Source organism: Clupea harengus, chromosome 24, assembly GCF_900700415.2.
Source record: "Clupea harengus chromosome 24, Ch_v2.0.2, whole genome shotgun sequence".
NCBI lineage: Eukaryota > Metazoa > Chordata > Actinopteri > Clupeiformes > Clupeidae > Clupea > Clupea harengus.
Window position 1 is genome coordinate 1679053 of NC_045175.1, and position 23612 is coordinate 1702664.

Consider the following 23612-nt stretch of genomic DNA (forward strand, 5'->3'; position numbering starts at 1 on the left):
ATGGCTTCGCCCTTTGGGTGGGGTTATTGAAGATGTACCACAATGCATTCACATCACAGCGTAACATATCAACACAATGCAGAAGAAATAAAGAAAACAGACTTGGGTGGAGGAATTTAAAAAAACATCGATCAATCTTTACTTGTGACAACATGATTGTATCAAACAAACAGAACTGCATCTAAAGAACACATCTAAAAACAAACCTTCATCCCTGAGTAACTCTTTACTGTTAAGTAGGTACAACAACGTGGCAACATTCTTACATAACCAATACATTATATCTGCACCCTTAGCCGAACTCTGACATATCATCTGTAACTTTAAGGTGCGTCATATCATCATTGTCATATCATCAGTGTCACATCATCATTGTCATATCATCAGTGTCGGAGGCATATGTTGGCCTTCAGGCTCCTCTTCCTCCCAGCAGCCTGTGGAAGAACGAGTCGTCCCTCTGGGAGAGAGCAGCAGGGGTGTCAAACTCCACCACCTTCCCAGCATGCATCACAATGACTCTGTCTGAGTCCATGATGGTGTTGAGCCTGTGCACATGAGTGTGGACATGAGGTTAATTGCAGCCTGAGGCAGCACAATGACTGCAACTCTGACTATGACTTTGGTCAAGATTCTCTTGTTTTTTTAATGAATTAAAAAAAAAAAGAGTTGAAGACATTACAGCTCATAATCATCAGAAAAATTGGAATTGAAAAGTATTCACCACATTGAGGACAAATGTTTGTATTTAAGTATGAAATCACACGAGTCACTGACCTGTGTGCAATAGTCAGGACAGTCCTGTCCTTAAACATGTCTCTTATGGTCTTCTGTAGAAGCATGTCAGTCTTCTGGTCGACGCTTGCAGTGGCTTCATCAATGCACAGGACCTATTTAAACATCCATTACATCATCATTACGCTTGCAGTGGCTTCATCAATGCACAGGACCTATTTAAACATCCATTACATCACCATCACATAAACGATGACACGTTGAGTTAACATACACATCTCTCATCTATCAGTACCAGTAAAAACATTGCTCTGTTCTCAGAAAAACAAATGGTATGTCTAATAGTGAGACAGTGACATGTAAACGGACTGTGAAGCACAGAGACGGAGATCTTACGTTAGCCTCGGTCAACAGGGCTCGTGCCAGACACAACAGCTGCCTCTGACCCACTGACAGAGACTTCCCTTTCTCCCCCACCTCCGCCTCCAGACCCCCTGCAGCACAGAAAGAAACACATACATACACAACACACACACACATACACAACACACACACACACATAGGCCCAAACAGACATACACACACAACACACATTGTGAGAGTTGTTATGGGGAGATTTACTGAGTAGTAAGTATTCACTGCAGCTGGGAAAAAGGCTGTCGGAATGTATAGGTAGGGCTAAAACTTTTTTTTAAATATCATTTTTATCATCAAAGTAATCTACTCTAACTGTGTACAATATTACAGATGAGAAGAGGGCTGAACATGAGCTCTGCTCTGCCTGTCCCCTCCCCTCTATGTTTGTGTCTCTCCTCCTCTCCTCTCGCTCTGCCCCTCTCTCACCTATCCTTCTGACCACCTGCTCCAGGTGGCACTGCTCCAGGGCATCCAGGAGGCGCGGGTCAGAGTGCCGGCCACAGGGGTCCAGGTTGTCCCGCACCGAGCCGGAAAACAAGAAGGGGTCCTGAGGGATGACGGCCATCTTTGACCTACGAGAGAAACAAAAAGCACTTGTGAGCACTAAGGCAATGTATACCAGCAGGAAGAGCCCTTTCCTCAATACCCCCAAATCCTGTAGTAACACTAAAGGAAAATATATGTGTGATGGTTGAAGTAAAAACCCAGACATGGCTACGAGACACAACATGGTTGTTATTAATGGTGTGGCTAACCCTGGCCTATCAAACCCTGGAAGCTATCAGACCGAAGTTATCATATGTGGTCAAAGTGTGCCTATAGATATGGATAAAATGTGTGAGGCAGTCTTGCTATGGGGTTAAATGCTTTAAAGTAGGCTCAACAAGGTCATATTCTGACGGATATGTGTGCTTGGTAGATAATAACGAAGGGCCAATGAGAAACATACTGCTGCTCCAGTTAAGTGGCAGTGAGGAATTACTGTAGCTAATTCAACACTTCTTTACAGCAAACATGATCTGAGCAGTAAAATGCACACTGTGGCAGAACTGTGTGCTGCTTCTGGTCTGCGTAGATAGACACAGACGTTTTATAACAAACATTTAATTTCTCCTGAGTATAGAAGTGTATATATAAATATATATATATATTTAAAGCATATATATATAGAGAGAGAGAGAAAGAGAGAGAGAGAGAGAGAGAGAGAGAGAGAGAGAGAGAGTATAGAAGGCCAGGGCAAACTCACTGACTCCCGCTCACCTGAGTTGAGACAATGCCACTTGGCTAATGTCAACTCCGTCCAGCAGGACGCAGCCCTGGTTCAGCTCCACCATGCGAAAGAGAGCCAGGAAGAGGGTGGACTTCCCAGAGCCCGTGCGGCCCACGATGCCCACCCTCTCCCCGGGCAGCACCTCCACGCTCACCCCGTCCAGGGCGTTGGGCAGGCCCGGCCGATAGGCCAGCGCGGCGCCGGAGAACTCCACCCGGCCGTGCTGAGGCCACTCAGGGGGGACCTGCGAAAGGGAAGCGCCCCGATTTGACTTGGAAATTTTACGAGGTCGGTAGAGGAAATGGTCAACTGCTGAGCAGTGTTAAAAGAGAGCCAAGTGCACTCGGTGAGAGTTCACTCTATTCTGGCACTTTTTTCTTCAGCTCAACTCTCTTGTCTGACCCCTAGATTGTGCAGTTGAGGCCATACTACATAGTAGTGTTGCAGTTAGTTTGCCATGAACATGCACATCAGTATAGGACATCTGTACTATATGTACTATCTGTACTTAATATGGCCCCCAGAGATGGTGAACATATCCTCTGGCCTGCCCACTGGCATTTAACCTAGCCTAAGTTAATATGAACAAGTAGGCAGATAAAAGACACAGTCAGCGGAATGACTCTATTAGCTGCTGGTGAAGACTGAGACAGCGTAATGGCTCTTAGCTGCTGGTGAAAGCAAGCCTCACGTCTCACCTGGCGGCGGCCATCTTGGGGCTCCACGGGGACGCAGGTGCTGTACTCCTCCGTGCGCTCCACGCTGACCATCTGCATCTCCGTCTGGGCGAAGCTGAAGATCAGCCCGGAGAGCAGGTTGGTGATGGAGAGGGCGTAGGACAGGGACAAGCCCACCAGGCCTGAGGAGAACCAACCAGAAACATCATCAGCATCATCATTCACCGGGCTTGTCAGCAGGATATGTGTGCAGGGACTCTGTGTGCATAATACAGTATACTGTGAAATAAGTGGGAAGACAAAATGTCACCTAAAAATTTAAGAATAAACAAATACCTCATGCGTTTGTTTGAATTAATGTTTGAACCTTTGTGCTGCTTACGAGACTTCCAAGTAAATCTTCCTAATTAAATATTGGTGACGTTGACAGATACCTGGGTCTATGGATTTGAACTGGTGCTGGACGACTGCAATGATGCCGATGCCGGTCACCAGGGCGACACCGATCATCTGGAGGCGGATGTCCAACCACTGCATGGCGGCGTTGCTGGCGAACAGACATCGCTGGTTCTGCTCCAAACGCTGTTCGTTCTCCTCCTCAAACCTGCACAAGGACCTCACATGAGCTCCACACTGTGGGACACCAATCTGATCTCTAACAGCGAACTAGCTTTGGGCTATGACTGTTGATATCTAACAGCGAACTAGCTTTGGGCTATGACTGTTGATATCTAACAGCGAACTAGCTTTGGGCTATGACTGTTGATATCTAACAGCGAACTAGCTTTGGGCTATGACTGTTGTTAAATGACGGTGAGATATTATCATTCAGAGGACTCACAATAAGTTATAGATGTAACAACCATAGACTCTCCATAAGATCGCAGCACAGCCAAGCATAATGCATGACTCCATATTGAGTAATCACATATGCCCACAGACAGAACTATAACTACACTAAAGGTTTACACTGAAGGTTGGTCACCTCTAGACTGTGGATAAGCCTATGCACCAAACGTTTACCCACTATCCAACTATATTCACATTTTCACAATTAATACTTTAATACTACCATAGCAACCGTGTCGTGTCCAATGAACCACACTGTTGGCTGCAGAGGTCAAAGGTCGTCTCACCTGGCGGCGCTACCGCTGGCTCTCACCGTGCTCAGGCCGGCGAGCGTCTCGGAGAAGTGCGAGTAGACGGGCGAGAGCGTGAGGCTGCACAGGCGCTTGAGCTCGCGCGAGCTGTGCCGGTAGAAGCGCTGCGTGCGGTAGTAGAGCGCCCCCAGTGGCAGCAGCGGGAGCAGCAGCCAGGGCAGCCCGTAGGTCATGACGACCAGCATGCCCAGCAGCCCGAACACGTTGGCCAGCAGGATGTTGAGCACGAAGGGCAGCGAGTCGTCCGCGCTGTACATGTCTGACGAGAAGCGGTTGAGCACGCGGCCCAGAGGCGTGGTATCGTAAAAGGTCACTGTGGCCTGACGTGGGGGTGAGGGAGAACAGAGGTCAAACACAGGTCAAGAAAGACGTCTTGGTGACTCTTCTCCTGAGAGAGACTGTAGGCCAAGACCTTTGAATAAGCTAATTGTAAGTATGTGGTGGTTAAAAGAACATTTCTATTGTATGCTGGGCTGCCTATAGTCTATAGCAGTGGTTCTTAACCTTATTGGAGGTACTGAACCCTGCGAGCTTCATCAGTGCATTCACCGAACCCTTCGTAATTGGAAAAATAAAATATGATTTCTTCAAAACATAGGTATATATAAAAACGACCCGACATTGCTAGTGTGAACCGGGCTATACTGTGTGTGTCTTGACCCCTGCCGAACCCCTGAGAGTGACTCAACGAACCCCTGGGGTTCGATCGAACCCAGGTTAAGAACCACTGTTCTATAGTCATTAATGAATCGAATGAGCTGGATCAAACTAATAAGGCACTGCTATGATAATGATAAACAGACCAACCAGATACCATTTAAGTGTAGGTAAAATTTAGGACAACTTTTTTTTTCTCCAAGATTTTGAGGAAGTATGGTGGTGTGTGACCTTCAGCACTCTGCCTAGTAGCCTGTCGTGGATGACTGCAGCAGCACAGATGGCGCCGTAGGCGAAGAGGAAGGCACGGGCAGCGGTGAAGAGCGTGTTGGCAGTAGCCAGGGAGCCGTACACCGTCATGTAGAACTTAACGTCAGAACTCATGTTGCCCAGCGACGACGTCTCCCTGAGCGACAGTGGGGACCTGCAGGCAGGGCGATGAAGATGCCAGTTGGTTATTATTACCACATCTACGTCAAACACAATAATAATGTTTTACGTCCATTTCTACATTCTCTTAAAGAAAATGTTTTTCTTATGACAAAGTTTAGGCCTCAACAAAAGTGGTTCTTCCAACACATCACAGAAAATTGCAGTGTGTTGCTAAGGCTCAACTGGTAGAGCAAGGTGCTAAGAAAACAAAGCTAATGGGTTCAATTCCCAGAAAGCACACATGAAAAATATATATATATTTATATATCTGTACTGTAATTCACTTTGGATAAAAGTGTCTGCTGAATAAGTACGTGTAAAATGTAATATGATGGCTATTAAAAGAACAAGCACACAGGCTAAAAATGCTATTTAAATACAGGTTGACTGACAGGTAGCTGATCCACTCACGTGAGGCCGCCGGGGGAGAAGAGGAGCAGCAGTGGAGATTGGTGAGGAGGCGGGAGATCAACATCAACAGCAGCACCTGAGGAGTTGCTCTTCAGGTGGGAGATCCAATGGGACAGCCACCACTCTGACACATTCTTAGACGCTATCGAAGGAGAAGGCACAGTCTGGTCAAACACTAGTATGTGTGTGTGTATGTATGTATGTATGTGTGTGTGTGTGTAAGATGTACAATTTATATATACATCATAGGATGTCTTGTTCAAAGTGTTGACTGAATACCGTCTAGGACTGTTTATAGTTACAGATCATGTACATTGCCACAGGAGACACACATATCATTTGTTGTTGACTCGTGTCCTTTATCTACAAATTCCCCCAAAGCATTATACGGATGGCAGACACAGAGGACCGATATAGTTTTTGTACTTAAATGACTCCCTCTCTCCCCTGCCTCCCATTCAACCACTCAACCACAGACCCAGAGTCTCACTACAGAAACACTCAACCACTCGCACCACACACCCAGTCTCACTAGAGAAACACTCAAACACTCAACCACAGACCCAGTGTCTCACTACAGAAACACTCAACCACTCACACCACAGACCAGAGTCTCACTAGAGAAACACTCAAACACTCAACCACAGACCCAGTGTCTCACTACAGAAACACTCAACCACTCACACCACAGACCCAGAGTCTTACTACAGAAACACTCACACCACAGACCCAGTGTCTCACTACAGAAACACTCAACCACTCAACCACAGACCCAGAGTCTTACTACAGAAACACTCACACCACAGACCCCGAGTCTCACTAGAGAAACACGCAACCTTGCATTAGGAGCAGAGAGAAGAGGACGGACGCAGCCAGGGCCCCGCCCACGGCCCTCCAGTAGGCTGTGAACACAGACCAGGCCAGCCCTCCCACTTGCTTCTGCTCCTCCCCCGAATCTTCAGGCCCCTCCTCCAGAGGTAGCTCATTGGATGACTCCTGCTCCTCCTTCTGATGTATGACATCTGATTGGCAGAGTACTCAGAGCATGATTGACAGTCTGATATTAATACACAGATTTAAAATGTTTACAATGTAATACAAATCTAAATTAATAAGAGGATCAATCTGCTGGATCTTACCTTTCTCTTTTTTGTTGCTATCATTCTTTCGATCCTTTGGCTCTGCTTCCACCAAGGGAAGAACTTCACTGGGCGATCCTTTATTTAGGAAGATTTATGAAAAATACATAAATAAACAAATTATTGTGCAGTTGTGTGAATTCTACAGTTTTTTTTCCAGATTCTCTGTTTCCTATGAGGACATTTGTATCAGACTACTTCCATATACAACCTGCCTACATTATCCACATGTACAGAAAACCTTCTTCAACAAGACTGGATGCGATCCATTTCAGTCCTCACCTATTTTAACGATTGTCCCATTGTCCATGAGGACCACCACGTCCGCCCTGTCCAAAAACTCTATACGATGAGTGCAAAGGATTCTGGTCTTGGTGCCGAGGATACCCAGAATGCATTTCTCCATGAGGTGATGGGCGACATCAGCATCCACTGCTGCCAAAGGGTCATCGAGGAGGTAGATCTCCTTGTCCTTTGTGTGAGCAGAATCAGCAAAGGCACAAACGTAAAGTGACAGAATTGACACAATCATGGAATGTTATACAAAGGCACATTTTGTTCTTTGCAAAAAGACAATCTGCTGTGTTTGTACTTTGCTATGTATGCAATTTCTCTGTATCCTGAGGCTGTTCATTCATGCACATAACCCTGATCATGCGCTCTGCCTACCTCATTATAGAGGTTCTTCATACTGTGTCGTACAGACAGATAGATTTTTACTTCTGCTTTATTGAGCCATATGCACAATCCCCATTTCTGCCATTTCCCCATCTGACCACCTCCTTGGACGAGTGTGAAAATGTCCCACTCCTCAAATGTTTGTGATGTGTGCTGATGATCCCATAGGACCCTACTCCTACCGGTACTGCACAGCTTTAGGCGGGAGGTTCTGTTGTCTTTGTGCCCACCATGTAAACAGCACGGGCCAGGGCCAGACGGCTCTTCTGTCCTCCGCTTAGAGTCACGCCATTCTCGCCCACCTCCGTCCGGTCCCCGCTTGGCAACATCTGGCATGAAGTGATCCAAAAAATAAATTATTACAGATGTATGGTCCCTTTGTACTGAGCAGTGGGTCACCCTGGCATCCAGGACTCTCAATTTTATTTTTACAATTCAGGTTCAGATATATAAAAATGTGTAGGACCCCCCCCCCCCCCCTTTTCCCTAGTAAATTAATGCAGAATGTAACACATATCATAGTAATATAACTAGGCTTACATTGAGATCATCACTGAGAGCGCAGGCCTCAATCACAGTCTGGTAAAAGGTGCTGTCAAAGTCCCGTCCAAACAGGACGTTGTCTCTCACAGTGGCGTGCTGGATCCAGGGCTCCTGGGCGGCCAGGCCAAACCCCTCTGTCCTACCAGCTACATACACAGACCCTCCTAGCCTGCCAGTCAAACGCAACACAACGACTGTTCAGCTATTGACACTCAATAGGGTCGATTCGTTAGGGGTAGGGTTAGAGTTTTTATGACCGGTGAAAATTTAGTTGTACTAAGTTGGGTAACATTTAGCTGAAAGTATCATTTGGATAATGTCATGGTGCAACTTGAGACATTGTCCATACGATGGCTTAGAATGTGATACTGTATGAGGACTAACCCACTGCATGGACATGAGAAATACAAGTAATCTTCTATTCATAGTGCAGCTTTATAAATGTATTATAGATGTATCGGTCAATTGTGGAGGTTTTGTTGAATGACTGTAAGATGAAGCTCACCTCTGAAGCTCTCCACTGATGGCTGCCAGTAAAGAACTTTTCCCACAGCCAACCTTCCCTACCACGGCCACCAACCGGCCCTGGTAAAAGTACGACAGAACAAACAAGCGTATTTAACGCCTAACCAAAGATAGCAGCTTGCACTGTAAGATAAGCTTTCAGTCAATAAAACTATATTTGTATCATTTGTTATTCATTCTTCATAATTCTCCATAAACAGAGCCATCTCGAGTCGTCCATCTTTGCGCTCCATACCTTCTGTACGCTGAGGTTGAGACTGCTCAGTAACAGACTTCCTGTTGGAGACCCGCTGTTGGTCTGCTCCTCAGGTGGACTATGCGTGCCGCCAGGGTCCGGCGCCTGCCACGAGAAGGAGGCCTGCAACAGCTCCAGGGAGGAGAGGGGGTCCTCAGGGGCGTCTGTGCAGTTAGTGAGAAATATGATATTCAGAGAGGCCGAGTTCATAAACTGATTACACTAAACTGACAATTAGAGTCTTCGAGTGATAAGGTTTGCACATCCAATCCAAGTTGGGTACAAGCGCAATACAATCTATACATCAGGAAACCCTAAAATCAAGTGTGTTTTCTTTTTTCCTCTTTTAAAGTGTTACACCTCTTGCAGTGTTCACATAAGCATAGATGCAACAGCTTTAAAATAGTCAGAGGACCTTAGTGGAGCCAAGGGAGCAGAGCTAAGAGTGGAGGGGAGGAGAGGAGAGGAGAGGAGAGGAGAGGAGAGAGAGGGAGGGGAGGAGAGGAGAGGAAGGGAGAGAGAGGAGAGAGAGGGGAGGATTAGTGGAGGAGAGGGGAGGAGAAAGAGGGAGGGGAGGAGAGGAGGAGAGGAGAGGATGAGTGCTGAGGAGACTTGAAAAGGAGAGTACTGTAGAAGTCCACTGCCTTCTGCACCATGTGAGGAGTACCTTTGTTGTAGTAAGCGCCGAGGTCCTGATTGTGTAGTCTGAGGAAGCGCTGGATGCGGTCCAGCGAGACCTTGGCCTCCAGGGTGCCGTTGAGGACCCAGGGGAAGCTGTTGAGAGGAAGGATGAGCATCCCCACCAGGGCTAGGGTTGTGAACACCTGCAGGAGACAGATACAGATACATCACGTGTGCCGTTCGATGTATAAATAAATACATAAATAAATAAATACATTAATAAATAAATTGCAATAACCTATAAACAATGTTAAACTTATGTGTCCAAAAGTAAATTATGTTCCCATAAACCTTTTGATAGACCTTATGGAGTTGATATATGTAATGTAAGAATGACACGGTGTGTGGTCTCACAGCAGTCCCAACAATACACTGTGGAACTTGAATAAAATACATAATGTATGTGAATATACTTGCTTATCTACAATAAGCAAAAGTGTAGAAACAGGAGGAGGACGTGACTAAGGCCAATGGCAGTCCAGCATCAGGGCTCCTACTGACCTTAGCTGCAGTAAGCTGATTGCCCAGCAGCACGTAGGTGACAAAGGTGAGGATGGAGATGACCACCGGCAGAGCGCTCCAGGTGTACACACACACCGCATCCAGGTACTTGATGGCCTTCAGGTGGGAAAGCTCCCGTTTACGGCACTCGCCGATCTTCTGGGCAAAATGCTGCTCCCAGTTGTAGAACTTCAGGACTCTGATCCCGAAGAGCACTTCCGTCATTAGCTTTAAGGGAGGTACCCAGACAAAACGATGTGAGTAGAGCTTCATTTCATAAGATTTACCAACCCAGTAAGTTGACCATTTGGATCAGTTTTTAACTACAGGTTGTTTTTAAATAAACTCTCTAACCGTTACTACCATCAAATTGCAAGACTATGCCAAGGATTACACCACAATCAGGCCTACATATAAAGACAGAAACATTTACAAATATGTCAGTAGCAAAGGAAGACTGCTTCATTGCATCGTATAAAATAGCCTTTACCTTTACTCTGTTGTCCTTATGAGTCAGCATGTGCTTGTTGTTCTCCAGGATGCGGGAGGCCAGGACTTTATTGAGCGGCACCAGCAGGATAGCCACTCCCAGGCCTCCCAGAAAGGCCACCCCCACCTGGAGGTAGAGCAGGTAGAGGGCCAAGGCAAACTGGAACGGGAGGCTCCAGGCCTCGTGGAAGCTGTTGAAGAAGTTCACCAGCCGGTCCGTGTCGGTGCTCATGAAGTTGACCACCTCTCCCAGGGTGAACCGGGCCAGCGCCGACCCGCTCACTCGCAAGGCTTTGCCGTAGATGGCCGATACCACGGCGGCACGAGCCTCCAACGACACCTTGGACACCTCGAAGACGAAGACGTTGCGGAGCAGAGCGGAGACGAACGTGCTGGCGAAGAGGCCCGCCGCGCACCACGCCCCCTGCCGAACAGGCGCCGCCTCAGACTCCATGAAGCCAATGAGGCCGCTGAGGAGCAAGGGCCCGGCGAAGGCTAGCATGCTAGCCGCTAGCTTTAGCACACCTAGCGAGTAGTAGCGCAGCCCGAAGGCTCTGTGCAGGACTCGCAGAAGACTAACATCCTCAATGACCTCCTCACGTGCGGCACCATCCTGAGGCTCGGTCCAGGAGCCGTTCTGCAGGCCGCTCCCTTCAGACGGCTGCAGGGTCTCTGGGTGCCTGCGCAACGCTGCCCCCTTCTGGCAGTCCTCCCAGCAGCGGCGGAAGCGCCTGTGGACAGCGGCCGTGCGCAGCCTTTTGGGAAGCTGATACACATCACTGGGTCTCTCCAGCTCCCCTCTCTCCCCTTGCTGGAGCAGGGGGTTCAGCCAGAGGTAGAGCAGACGCGACAAGCAGCCGCTTCCATCCTCCGCCACCATCTCACCCACGCTGATTCGCTGGGGGAGTAGAGGGGACATGTCCGAGGCATTGATGGACATGGGGTCCCTGACACCTCTAATACAGGGGACAACAAACGCCAAGAGGTAGACGAGTAGCAGAGCGGCTCGAGCCACTGCCATGGCCAGACGTAACACCCGCAGGACCTGTAACAGATCAAGGTAATTGCTGTTCTGGACGTAAGCTGTCACAGTTATGACCAGATTTGGGATCAGCAGCACCACCAACACCACCAGCACAGGAGGACCCCGGGTGCATCTGTATGCAGATCTCTGTAGGACCACCATCGCCCCGAAGTGAACCAGCCAGGCGATGATGGCACAGCCATCTGCCAAGACGTCGAGGTATATATTGGGGTCTTGCAGTAAGGCCACTGCCACCACGTCTCCGATGAAGAGAAGCCAGAGAAGCAGGGCAGAGGCTGCCCTGAAGCCCCAGCCATAGGACTGGTGGGCCTGAAGATAGGTGCATCTGGTAGAACAAGAGAACAAATATTTAATTCACTCGCAAAGGATGTGTGTCTGGATGTTATAAGGGGTTTAGAATAATACACTACACTAAGTTGTAATTATTAAAACAAAAATGAAAGAGGCTTCATAATTGTCACCACTAATAGGCTACTTCACAGACTCAACTTACCTTGGCGTGCTTAGGTAGCAAGCACTAACGACAGCCACAGCCGCGTAGGGCAGTGAGCCGAAAACAACTTGATTGAAACATGGACTGAAGGTTCCATTCCTCCACACTGGGAAAGGGTCCTGAGTGTCCGTGTGACAGAGTTCCGAGATAATCTCAGCGGGGCCAACCCATTGCCCCTCCATTGTCAAGTTATAAGTGTGGACATTGAGATGTTGCCCCAAGCTCTAACCCTCTAAGACAGCGGGTACATTTTCCCAGATTGTCTGAAAAGAATTTGTTTCTCCGGGGGTGTTGACATTTGTTTGAGCCTTACGTGGGAGATAAAAGGAGTCATAGTCACAATAATACAGGACAATTTATTGTAAACATTGCCTATGCTATCGCATGAACAGTCTTGTCTTCATCAATGACAGGTTAATTAATGACAACTTTATTATGGTAATTCCCAGCTAATTATCGGCGTCATTAACATCTTTGGAGTACGTCAGTGCGGACGTTAAACTCGGCTTGCTGTTTACACCTGCCAGCTGTCATCTTAGCTGTCATTAATGAAACAAAATAGAAGCTACGAAATAACACTACCCATTAAAAGGCGGGTGTGTGGTTTGTGTTCATGTTGAGCGTTAGCTACATCTTATTTAGTAATTTCAATGCATCTGCAAAGAATACCTATACCGACACGATACCTATCATTGATTGAACTGTAAAAGGTACCTTCTGAGCAGCGTGTAGCCAGTGACAATCATTCACATGTATATATATCTATGGTCGCTAGCGCCAAGGAACTGTACAGCTGCAGCACACTCTCCTTCTATGTACTGCCTGATAAGCAATCACCTAATTATTTGGCTCACTGCTGTCGCCTGCTGTTTGGGAGTGGTAAAGAACAAGACACGCAACGACATTATTAATGAGGAAACCCTTTCTTCAGTTAAACTAATAATTGTTCTAAAGATGACGCGCAACACACTCACACTTGCATTTTTTCACGGATGATAGATGATAACTTCAAAATAAAATGAAAAGTAAACACACAAATCAGTGTGAACCAGGGAAATCAGGGCATCGTCACCAACGCTTTATTGAAGTCAGCAAGTAATGGGTTGCTACGCAACAACTGAAACTTTAAAGTGAAGAACTATTTTTTTCTTAGCGGAAATCATGAAACGGCAACACAATCATTAAAAATGAGGATTTTGGAGGAATGTCTTGTATCGTTTTGGCAAGTAACCGTATAATAAGCTGCATCTCCAAAATTACGATGCTGATGTCACAGTTGGAAATGTTCCACTGCAACGTTCCATTGCAGCTTTGCGGCACCTTCAGAAAAATCCAAACAGGGCAAGAGCGCTTGCGAATACGATCACAAACTCTTCCTACTAAAAATACGTTTTCTGTGTGTAAATTGTAGGCCTTCTTGTATTTCTTGTTGAAATATCTACATTTCTGGAGAAATCGCAAGAAAAGAATGACATAGGATGTCATGTGTAGCCTTTGTAGACTATTTTGAGCCCAATATCCTCTCTCTGTGATACCTCAGATCCTTTTGTGGAATAGGGAGACAACCTCGACTTCAGTGGCAGTGCTGGGCTTTGGAGTGATCACTGCATCCTCCAGGGACCTGTCCTGTGGACAGAGTAGCATGACTCAAGAGGTCCTCGGGAGTGGAAATGGCAGCACATTTCAAAACCTCCCTAACAATAATGATCCGATGACTCCCAAGAAAATTCTAGAGGATGAAAGTCAGCCTGCTCTGACAATCAACAGAGAAAGTGGAAGCGGGAATGTGGAGAGCAAGCCAGATGTCTCAGACAGAGTCTTTTTCACAGGCAAGTTTGAGGAGCTGTACAAAGCAATGGCACAGCTCAGAGAAACAGTTAACAAACTGGAAAGAAAATTGGAGAGAGGACAAGTCCACAGTATGGGAGGCAGGAATAGAACTACATGTGAAGGACACGGTGTACAGGAGAGGGCTGAGTCAGAGAGTGAGGAGGAGGGCGCTGTAGTGGGAAGATGGATTACTCTGAAGGATCGGCAGGTAGTGACAGAAAAAGAAAAAGGCGAGAACACGAGGAGAGAGAGAGAGAGAGCGCTGGAGCTTCGAAAGGAACTCTTGCTGCTGGAATTGCGAGAGGTGGGGCGAGCAAGCCACCTGTCAGAGGTGCAGCGGAAGAGGGAACTCATGAGGATCCTGAACCGAAGAGAGGAGGAGATACGGTTCCTGGGAGAGAACCGCAAGGCTGCCCTTGAGAAACAGAGGGAAATGGGACACAAGAAAGTGAGCAGAAGGGTAAAGAAAGGGAAAAAGGGGGAGAAGTTGGAGGAGAATCATGATGACATGGTCCAGGTGAAGAGAGAGAGTGGATCTGAGGAGAGAAAGAAAACTTCCGAGAGAAACAAAGTGGAGCAGCTGACGAAAGACCGGGAGAGGGATGATGACACGGACGTGCTTCTGAGAGAAATGGAGGAGGAGGAGGAGGAGCGTGAGGCAGAGCAGGCTCAGCCAAGGGTCACCCAGATGAGCAATAAGGAGGAGCTCAGACAAAGACATGGGAAAAAACTGACTGACACGGAGAGTGAAAAGGATTTGGGTAATCCACAGAGAAAGCAAGGTCATGAGAGAGGAGAAACGAAGACAAAAGAAGGGGCAGAGAACATGAAGATTCAGATGAAGAGGAGGATGGAGGAACGTCTGAGAGAGGAGGACAGACTGAGAGCTGAATCAGGAATCCCGGAAGAGGAGATGTACCAACTGAGTGTGGACGATGGAGAAACGAGGTACCAGGAGGAGGAGAGGGGGAACGAGAGAGGGACGACAGTAGGTGAAAAGAGGATCTGGGGCTCCTTCTCTCTGAAGTCACATGCCCCCAAGCATCACTGGGACGGCATAGGCAGAGAAGACACAGAGGATAGGAGTGGTGAAGAAAAAAGAGAGATTTCAAATCAAGTTGAGTGACAGGAAGTGGTAGCTGGAAGACATGGATGAAATCTAGAGAGAAAGAGAGATGGAGTGACAAAGATATGGAGACTGAGTAAAAAAAAGGAAGGGGAAACAACTCAACTATATTTCAAACACTATTTTTATTACTTTCATTATTACATGATTAAAAACAACACAAACCCATGCTGACATTTTGTCATGAACTTCACCTAAAAGTCAGGATATGAATATCCTCGAATATATATCCACACAATATATATGAATATATATACACACACAGGAATTCCCAACAGGTGTCATTTACTTTTTTCCAACCTATACTTGTACTCAACTGGGTGACATTTACAGACATTTGTATGTACATTACACTTCTAATGTAAAAGTTTATAAGAAGATTTTCATGTATTCTGAATTCAAATATTTTCATTTGATGAGGTGTATTTAACTGAAAAGAGCTGGACTGTTTAAAAGATAGGGCCTGGTGACTTGAGTGAGCCAGGTGTTGACGGTGTAGTCCAAAGAGGTAGTTTCCGGTTGATGGAACACCACAGAAGAGAAAGATCTACCATGTAGAAGAGATTGGCTGACGTGGTGCTGGTGAACTCCTCTGCCACGTCACAAAAATCTTACTTTGCAGATAAGGTCAAAGCTACCAGGTGACATCATGGCTCATCATATCGTATATGTAGCAAACAGCCTGTAGTCTGCTGTAGTGCAGCTGTAGCCTGTATCGGTTATGGCCTAACTGATGTGCTGTGGTATCGTCTAGAGGACAAAGTATATGTGTTTATGAGCCTAAAGCAGAATACAGATGTTTCCTATTAGTTAGATAGACATTATATCAAAGTTTTGTATTACCTCTCAGCAACCCACATTGAGCAAATGTACATCTACTGTTGAATTTGTCAGGGGTTGCAGGACAGACAGCATGATTTCCTATCTCATGTTAAGCTTTGGAGAGAGCCAAATTACTTACAATGCAAACCTTTGGAGCACCACTTAAAAATGCAAAATGGCAAGCTGCCAATTGTGTGTAATCTGATTGGGTTTGGAGGCAGATAAGATGTGTCCCTTAGAATAACACATTATTTAGAGGTATACACAAAGCGAGGCCCTGTTGAGTGCCAGTCAGATTGTTGGTTAATCCAATTATTGCTCAACACTTCTCTAGGCCTTGGGGATGGGATGGAGTTATGTAAGGCCACTATGCCATAGAAGCACGCAACACCCTCAACTGGTAACTCACAAGGGTGCTAAAGGAGTTTAACTTTCCTCTGCAAAAAAAAACAGAGACCTGCAAGGTTACATAGAGGTGATATGTGTATGGACACAAAATATCACTGTCAAAGAAAGCCAAGGAATAAATAACTTCTTTGGGGACTGTTACTACCATTAGTACTTCTTCATGTAACCGGCAGGATCTGTACTTAAGATGTCAGTGGCATCACAATGAGTCACAAGGAGTACAAGACACAGGGAAGGAAGGATGAAAAAGAATGAGATGAGATTCTTGATGGCTATATGGATGAAATATAGAGAGAAAAATACAAAGAAGATACAAATTGATACTGCTGAATATGTTCTTAACCAGAGCCCTAAGATAATGCAAATAAGATAGTGTGAGATAATACAATAAAGGAAATGACAAAATTATCATTGATGAGTCTAAGCTATAACCCCAAACAAACAATCAACTTTAAAACGATGTTAAAACATCCATCAAAAATGCGGGGAGACTTGATAAAAACAAATCAAGATAGGAGCTGAACTTTGGACGCACAGAGTGGAGCCTGTCCTGCTGTCTGGTTCAAGGTTCAGACTCCAGGGCTGACGGAGAGCCAGAGAGTGAGAGAGAGACAGAGAGTGAGAGAGAGACAGAGAAAGCGACTCCACGTGTCTGTGTTTCTTCCCCATTTCTCACTCTCCTTATTTGCCGGTCAGTTGTTTTTTTTTCCTCCCTTGTTCCTGTGCGGTTCTTATTGGTATGATGGCACGTCTGAGCTTCTTCACCCTGCTCCTGCTCCTGCTGGGCCTGGTGCTACAGTCCTCCCTGGCCCAGGAGGAGGCTGCGGAGGCCGCCGCGGACACCCAGGTGCCGCCGGCAGCCGAGACAGAAGGAGGAGAGGACGAGGACTGGGGCCTGAACTCGGTCAGGGGCGGCTTCGAGGCGGTCAATGGCTACTTCGACTCCATGCTGGAGTTCATGGGGGGACGTGACGGAGTGTGCCAGTTCCGCTGCCGCTACGGTGAGTTAATGCTTGTCAATGCCCTGGAGAGATCTTTTAAAAATATCACCCATTCTCTCTCTCTCTCGCTCTCTCTCTCTCTCTCTCTCTCTATCCCTATTTTGCTCTCTTCTTGATGGTCTTCAGCTATAATCAGTGAAGTACGTTGTTGCTTTTATCTCCATGATTTCAAGTGGTTTAGCTGGTTTAAATGGTTTCATCATAATTACAACAGCTGTAGTTGGCAACTTCCCCTGGTCTTCGGCATGTGTATAAATGAGGTCATTGGTGGTTTACTAGAGCAGGTGTTTTACTGGTGAAACAGGCTTGTATTTGTGAGGTTTTAGCACATTGCGTTTTGGTCAGCAAGTGATACACTCACATATTTGGACATTTCAGCCAATTTTGACGAAAAATGATAAAGATTGCCATGTTGCATTTTCCCACATCTACATAGAAACCATGCACATTTAATGTAAGCTATCCTTAAGTATAAATGTTTGACATAATAATAAACATTTATTTTCTTTCTTGCTAAAATTTCTTAAATAAGTAATGTAATACCACTGATAATAGCTGTTATCATCATCGATGACTAAGTCTGGGTGGGGACCTGAACCTTGACCTGGAAGAGATACTATACGCAGGTTTTGTGAGGTCTGTTAAGGCAAACGTTTGAAAACATTGTCATTATCAGTGATGGCATGTAATCTTTCATCAGCAGTTCCTGTAATGATTGGCAAAGTTGTCTTTTTCAACAGAAGAAATTAAATACATTAAAGAATTAATAAAAATGTGTAGTAAACTGCCTTATCTGAAACATGTTGGTATTAAAACAAATGTACAGAAAACATACTGACTTATTGTGAAAGGATATGTGATTTACACCGATCACTGTGATCATATGGAGTCTCCCCTTATTCAAGTGACACTTATGTAAATCCTTTCAATGCTCTTATCTTGAAAGGATTATTTCGTTCGACAGAGTACTTTTTATGGTAAACTCTTTTATTTTACACAAAGCCAGCATAGCCGCTTCATCAATTTACTTTCAGCAAACGTAAAATCCAATCTAGTCAACAGTTCTACTCTTCTCACTGTAATCTGAAAACTATTCTGGTGCGGATGTCTTTGAAGGCCCAATTAAAGTGTCACTAAAAGGACTGTATCATACCCCTTGCACTTACCTTAAAGGACTGTATCATACCCTATGCACTTACCTTAAAGGACTGTATCATACCCTATGCACTTACCTTAAAGGACTGTATTATACCGCATGCACTTACCTTAAAGGACTGTATTATACCCTGAACACTTACCTTAAAGGACTGTATTATACCCCTTGCACTTACCTTAAAGGACTGTATCATACCCTATGCACTTACCTTAAAGGACTGTATCATACCCTATGCTCGTCTGATCCCAGGTAAAGCTCCAGTGCCTCGTCCTGAGTACCACGCTCCCGAGCCCAACGGCTGCAGCTCCTACTTCCTTGGCTTGCCTGTTCCTGAAGGGGTGAGTGCACTTATTCATTTAGTAGACACTTCTATCCAAAGCGACTTACAGTACAGCTTTCATGTTTTCATCATGTTATCAAAACCCTTGTTGTTAGCACCTTACTCTCCTGATGCTCTACAAGTAGAGTAGAGCCTTTGAGTCGTTCTACCACTAGAGGGTTCTTTGCAGTTGAAAAAATGTGGAGTTTGCTTTTAAAGAACCCCAAGGTTGCTTTTCTAAAGGGATTTGAAGGTTTTAAAGGTTGTCTGGAGGAGACCAGGTTAGTATCTATCAGTTTAGAGAACAGCAGTTTTATGTGCAAAGCCTTCTCTCATCCATTTCCAGGTGGACATGGGAATTCCCGCTATTACCCAGTGCTGCAACCAGTTGGACACGTGCTACACCACCTGCGGCTCCAACAAGTATCGCTGCGACTCCAAATTCCGCTGGTGCCTCCACGGCATCTGCACCGACCTCAAGAAGAGTCTGGGATTCATGTCAAAGGTCGAAGGTGAGCAGAAAAGTTGCATTGGGGGCTTCATTGTCAAAGCTGAAAGTACAAATCAGAATTTGTTTAAATCAGTGTGTGTGTGTGTGTGTGTGTGTGTGTGTGTGTGTGTGTGTGTGTGTGTGTGTGTGTGTGTGTGTGTGTGTTTACATTGTGTTGTGCAAAAAATAAAAAAAAACTATAACTTACCCAATCTTTCACTGTAGACCATAAGCACATAAAAGGTGACATGCACATGCACCATATAACATTCAATAAACAGTTTTCTAGGAGTACAAAAAAGTGAATGAACTTCTTTTTGGAAGATTGTTTGAGGGGAGGGTAACCATGTCAGCGTGACCTTGATGTTTGTCTGTCTGATGATACATCTAGTGCCTGTTCAGAGCTCACTACTCTGAATATCCAATCACATCACAAGCACTGTTTTCATTAGCTGTCGAGGAGCCATCATATCTTCCCACTAAAGTATCTGAAAATGGGAATAATGTAAATCTTATCACATAGTCACATGACTCAAAGCTAATTTGAATACAAATATGCTCAAAAGAAGCAGCCTACTTGCATAACTTCCCAAAAGTCTCCCTCATTGTTCATTTAAAAGCACTTAAAAAAACCTACACACTAGCACTGGGGCAACTACACAGAGTTCCATTCTGAAGTTTATTCTATCATCTGTCATCACTCACCCTCGACCCTCTTGTTTTCTTTTTGTCTCTTTCTGGGGCGACAGTGGTACAGGAGGTAGAGAAGTCGTATAGTAATCAGAAGTTCAATTCAATTCCCTGTCGAAGTGTCCTTGAGCAAGACACTGAACCCCTAATTGCTCCTGATGTGCAGTGTGCCATCAGTGTAAAATGTGTATACCTCGCTTTGGATAAAAGCGTCTGCTAAATGACTAAATGTCTTTCTCTCTCTGCCTCCCTCCAGCCTGTGAGGCGGTGGCGGACACGATGTTCAACACTGTGTGGACCCTGGGCTGTAGGCCCTACATGAACAGCCAGAGGGAAGCATGTATGTGCGAGGGAGAGGATAGAGACGAGCTCTGAGGCCGACACACCAGCGGCACAGACAGACATGACGTTCCACTCCACCCCGACTCTTCTATGTGCTCGTGTATTCAGTCTGGCCAACGCTTTCATCCCAAGTCACTTACAGTAAACACTACAATCTGCTTTTGAAGAGTGATAACTTTGTTCATGTAATATTTAATGTTGATAATGTTGTGACTCTTCAAGAGTTTCTCTCCGGCCCCACTTTCATCAAATGAGTTCAATTTGCACGCCTGAGCAACAGTCCAATGTAGGATCATGTGTTCTTAGGTGGTTAAAATTACATTAATTGAAGATTTTTAAAGACGTTTAAAGACTTTTGAATCAATTGAAGAAGACACATCATCTGAACTACACTGAGTCCCTGCATGGAGAGACTTACTTCTACGTTTAACCAGATGGAAAATATGTCGACATTGCACAAGGGTTTGGTACTATGTATTACTCGTGGAGTATCTCATGAATGTGAAATTTGTATAGTTCTTATCTATGGCTTCATTCCTGTCTGAAATAAATAAATAAATAAAAATGAAGACATTTTAATAGCTTTCCATCTTTTTCCACATGGCAAGCACATCATACTAAATCCTACTAAGTTCATGTAACATTGATAGAATCTAACTGCCTGGGATATTCATTTGTCAAGATACGCCTTCACAAGATCTTTTGAATTAAAAGTGGCTAATGGCCAAATGATGACTAGGTCTTTTATACTGCTGGTAAAGTAGGAAAGGCTTTCATTTGAATACACACAGTACTTGTTGGCTGATTGTCATTGGGCTTGTTACATAGACCTACTGCCAGTGCCAGCCATATTACTAATATGATGACAATAGGGAAGCTTAACTTCTGTAATATAAGTCAGTGTTTGAAAACCTAAGGCAGCTGTAATCTAATTTAGAGACACAACGCTGAAATGTCTATGTCTATACATTTATTTTTCTATAAAGTTCTCAAATCCGCATTTTGAAACGTTTTAAAATAAATAGCAGAGTGAAGTGTCTCGCTGTACACGAATATTCAGAAGCCTAAATGCAGGTCAAGTATGTCTCCAAGTAACAGAGAGAAAATATCGCAAATGTGCAAAGCGTAGGGTAGGCTACCACCTCGACTTCGAATATGGGTTCTTGGGATCTTGATCTTACATCTGATTGCATTTAATAACTTAGGCATACCTACGTTATACTGATCATTTAGAAAACTTGCAATTACATAATAATTCCTATTTTGTTTTATTCTGGGAGGTGATGTAAAATGTAGTGATATGCTCTTCTATTTTTGCTACCTTTATTTGCTATTCTGTCTATTAATTCATTTGAACTTTTTAACTACAGCCATTTCGTCGTCGTCGTCATCTGATTGCCATCATCTGATTGGTCTACTTCAGTGTTACGCAACCTATGCGGAAGCTAGAAGGATTCTCACAGAAGCATTGTTCCTGATTTGTGTGCAGCGAGGTATATTAACATCATACTGCCCTGGGTTCTTTGATATTCTCCCGATTTATAGCTTGGTTAGAGGCTCGTATTTGCTGCTCCAAAATGCTTTGTGCGGCGGCAGCAGAGAGAAATAAAGAGCCCATTTCGTCAGTCCTTAGGGATTGCATCGAGCCTAGTCGTCCCCTCAAAGCGTTGGAGATCTCGTCAGGTTCAGGTCAACATATTGTGCACTTTGCCCAAGCGTTCAAAAATGTTACATGGCAGCCTTCCGATGTTGATGTGCAATCTATTTCCAGGTGAGCAAACCTCGTATTACTTCAGTACACTTCAGGCCAGCGCATAGATCTCAAAGTCTCTGCTTGCGCCATAGCATCTTCCTAACACCTCATGCTAGACTAATTTATCGGTATTGGTTGCTAAAAATGGCCTGATGTTTTAGGCAAGGTATGAATTGGCAACACTGCAGATTGATTCAACTGCCCTTATAATGACAGGACATTGTCATAATACCTAGTTGGTAAGGTATGGCCTGCCAAACTGATTCTAAAAATCTGGAATGTTGCAATGAACAATGCAGTGTCTTTAGCTTCAATACTGCAGGTTATCGTAGTGTTTGGCGTGTAGTAAAGTCGTGTGCAATACTTAATTACCGCTTAAGTTTGCGCAAACGGTAACCTTTTGCCAAGTGTTACTGGAGTTAGTGTTTGGTGTTGGTTGGATGCTGCTATCAACAATCCAGCACAGATGCTAGTCTCAAGGTCCAGTGTGTGGGTTTTGTAGGCAAAATAATTTCAATCCTTTGCCCTTTTTAAATGATTATGTAATGTCACAAGCATGATTAAAATGCAATTTCCCAATACTCTTGGGCATTTTATGCAGCTTATTCCACTTTCAGCCATGTGTATTTGTTTGACATTTTTAAGGTTTGAAAGTCATCAAATGTGTTATAAAACTGAAAAGATAACATGTCAGACAGAATAAATATTTTTTTTTACAATACATTCACATTAACATCATTATTGTAGGGTTAGAAGCATGTCTCTACAACTTATGTTCTGTACTGAAGCTGTAAAGCATTTTGATGTTACATAATTACACACCATGCATTGTTGACCACGGCATGAATAAGCAGCCTTTCTCTCTTACGTATATCTTAGTATACAGGCGTACCGTAATCACCTGAAGCTTGACAATGTAAAGTCAGCAATTCACCTGGATGCTTCTCAGTCATGGGAGAACTGGAGTGGGTTTGAGCCCGACTCCCTGGACATAGTGATCAACCTCAACATGATACACATATCTCCTATAGCCTGTACGAAGGTAAGAAATGTACTTTTCCTAATCAACTATACATCAGCTATGCTGCTTGTACTGTTAACCACATGCAGATGGTTTTTCATGTTACGATTTTCCTGAGTATTTGTTTATGTGTATTTCTTTGATTGTTCCTAGGGCTTATTCAAAGGTGCAGGAGTAATCTTGAAACCACAAGGACTGCTCCTAACTTACGGGGTATAGACATTTTATAATCTTATTCAGCCATGTAGTAATTTCACCAACAGCACCTCACAGTAAAATGTATTTTGCTAGTAATTACACACTTGTTACACTACATGGGTTTGCAGTCACAGATAGTACAAGGTTGGGCCTCTTACAATATCTTATGATGTGGTTTTGCACACACTCTCTGCTGCATTCTATGTGTTTTATATGGTTGCTAGTCTATGCAATTGTCAACATTATGCTTTAAATGCTAAACTAAAAGAAGCCTCTTCATCAGATTGTATTCATTTTATAAGTAAATAAACACATTTAACGTCAGGTCTTTATGTTTATATCAATGTCAGGCTTACTGTTAATACCATCTT

The 23612-nt window shown here is 44.7% G+C and overlaps 3 protein-coding genes across 4 annotated transcripts; 2 read left to right on the plus strand and 1 right to left on the minus strand.

The window, feature by feature from the left end:
- Positions 1–107: 107 nt before the first annotated feature.
- On the minus strand, positions 108–12930 carry LOC116219148 (ATP-binding cassette sub-family C member 10-like). Of its 2 annotated transcripts, XM_042703463.1 has the most exons (22): positions 12800–12930; positions 12086–12393; positions 10549–11917; positions 10059–10286; positions 9544–9700; positions 8877–9040; positions 8622–8701; positions 8114–8285; positions 7804–7902; positions 7178–7367; positions 6896–6973; positions 6593–6778; positions 5757–5898; positions 5145–5337; positions 4233–4576; positions 3531–3700; positions 3118–3278; positions 2410–2663; positions 1576–1721; positions 1129–1226; positions 775–887; positions 108–545 (listed from the first exon to the last, which is right to left on the minus strand). In XM_042703463.1, exons 2-22 carry the CDS (start codon positions 12265–12267, stop codon positions 410–412), a joined length of 4662 nt encoding a protein of 1553 aa, XP_042559397.1. In that variant the 5' UTR covers positions 12268–12393; positions 12800–12930; the 3' UTR covers positions 108–409. The 2 variants fall into 2 exon arrangements, with proteins under 2 accessions (XP_042559397.1, XP_031418000.1); XM_031562140.2 differs by having other exon boundaries at positions 12086–12930.
- A 3921-nt stretch (positions 12931–16851) lies between these two features.
- LOC116219163 (group XIIB secretory phospholipase A2-like protein) lies at positions 16852–20842 on the plus strand. The gene is made up of 4 exons (XM_031562192.2): positions 16852–17272; positions 18678–18766; positions 19094–19259; positions 20184–20842. Exons 1-4 carry the CDS (start codon positions 17011–17013, stop codon positions 20300–20302), a joined length of 636 nt encoding a protein of 211 aa, XP_031418052.1. The 5' UTR covers positions 16852–17010; the 3' UTR covers positions 20303–20842.
- An 838-nt stretch (positions 20843–21680) lies between these two features.
- On the plus strand, positions 21681–23585 carry LOC116219164 (methyltransferase-like 26). Its single transcript, XM_031562193.2, has 3 exons — positions 21681–22040; positions 22902–23064; positions 23197–23585. Exons 1-3 carry the CDS (start codon positions 21847–21849, stop codon positions 23260–23262), a joined length of 423 nt encoding a protein of 140 aa, XP_031418053.1. The 5' UTR covers positions 21681–21846; the 3' UTR covers positions 23263–23585.
- The last annotated feature ends 27 nt before the right edge of the window (positions 23586–23612 follow it).

Coding starts and splice junctions, on each gene's coding strand:
- LOC116219148 (XM_042703463.1), bottom strand. CDS start 12,267: ATGGAGGGGCAATGGGTTGGCCCCGCTGAGATTATCTCGGAACTCTGT. Junction 5,338..5,756: donor TTCTCCCCCGGCGGCCTCAC/GTGAGTGGATCA, acceptor CCCTGCCTGCAG/GTCCCCACTGTCGCTCAGGG. Junction 4,577..5,144: donor TACTAGGCAGAGTGCTGAAG/GTCACACACCAC, acceptor CCCCCACGTCAG/GCCACAGTGACCTTTTACGA.
- LOC116219164 (XM_031562193.2), top strand. CDS start 21,847: ATGCTTTGTGCGGCGGCAGCAGAGAGAAATAAAGAGCCCATTTCGTCA. Junction 22,041..22,901: donor GATGTGCAATCTATTTCCAG/GTGAGCAAACCT, acceptor CGTATATCTTAG/TATACAGGCGTACCGTAATC. Junction 23,065..23,196: donor CTCCTATAGCCTGTACGAAG/GTAAGAAATGTA, acceptor GATTGTTCCTAG/GGCTTATTCAAAGGTGCAGG.
- LOC116219163 (XM_031562192.2), top strand. CDS start 17,011: ATGATGGCACGTCTGAGCTTCTTCACCCTGCTCCTGCTCCTGCTGGGC. Junction 17,273..18,677: donor CCAGTTCCGCTGCCGCTACG/GTGAGTTAATGC, acceptor GTCTGATCCCAG/GTAAAGCTCCAGTGCCTCGT. Junction 19,260..20,183: donor ATTCATGTCAAAGGTCGAAG/GTGAGCAGAAAA, acceptor GCCTCCCTCCAG/CCTGTGAGGCGGTGGCGGAC.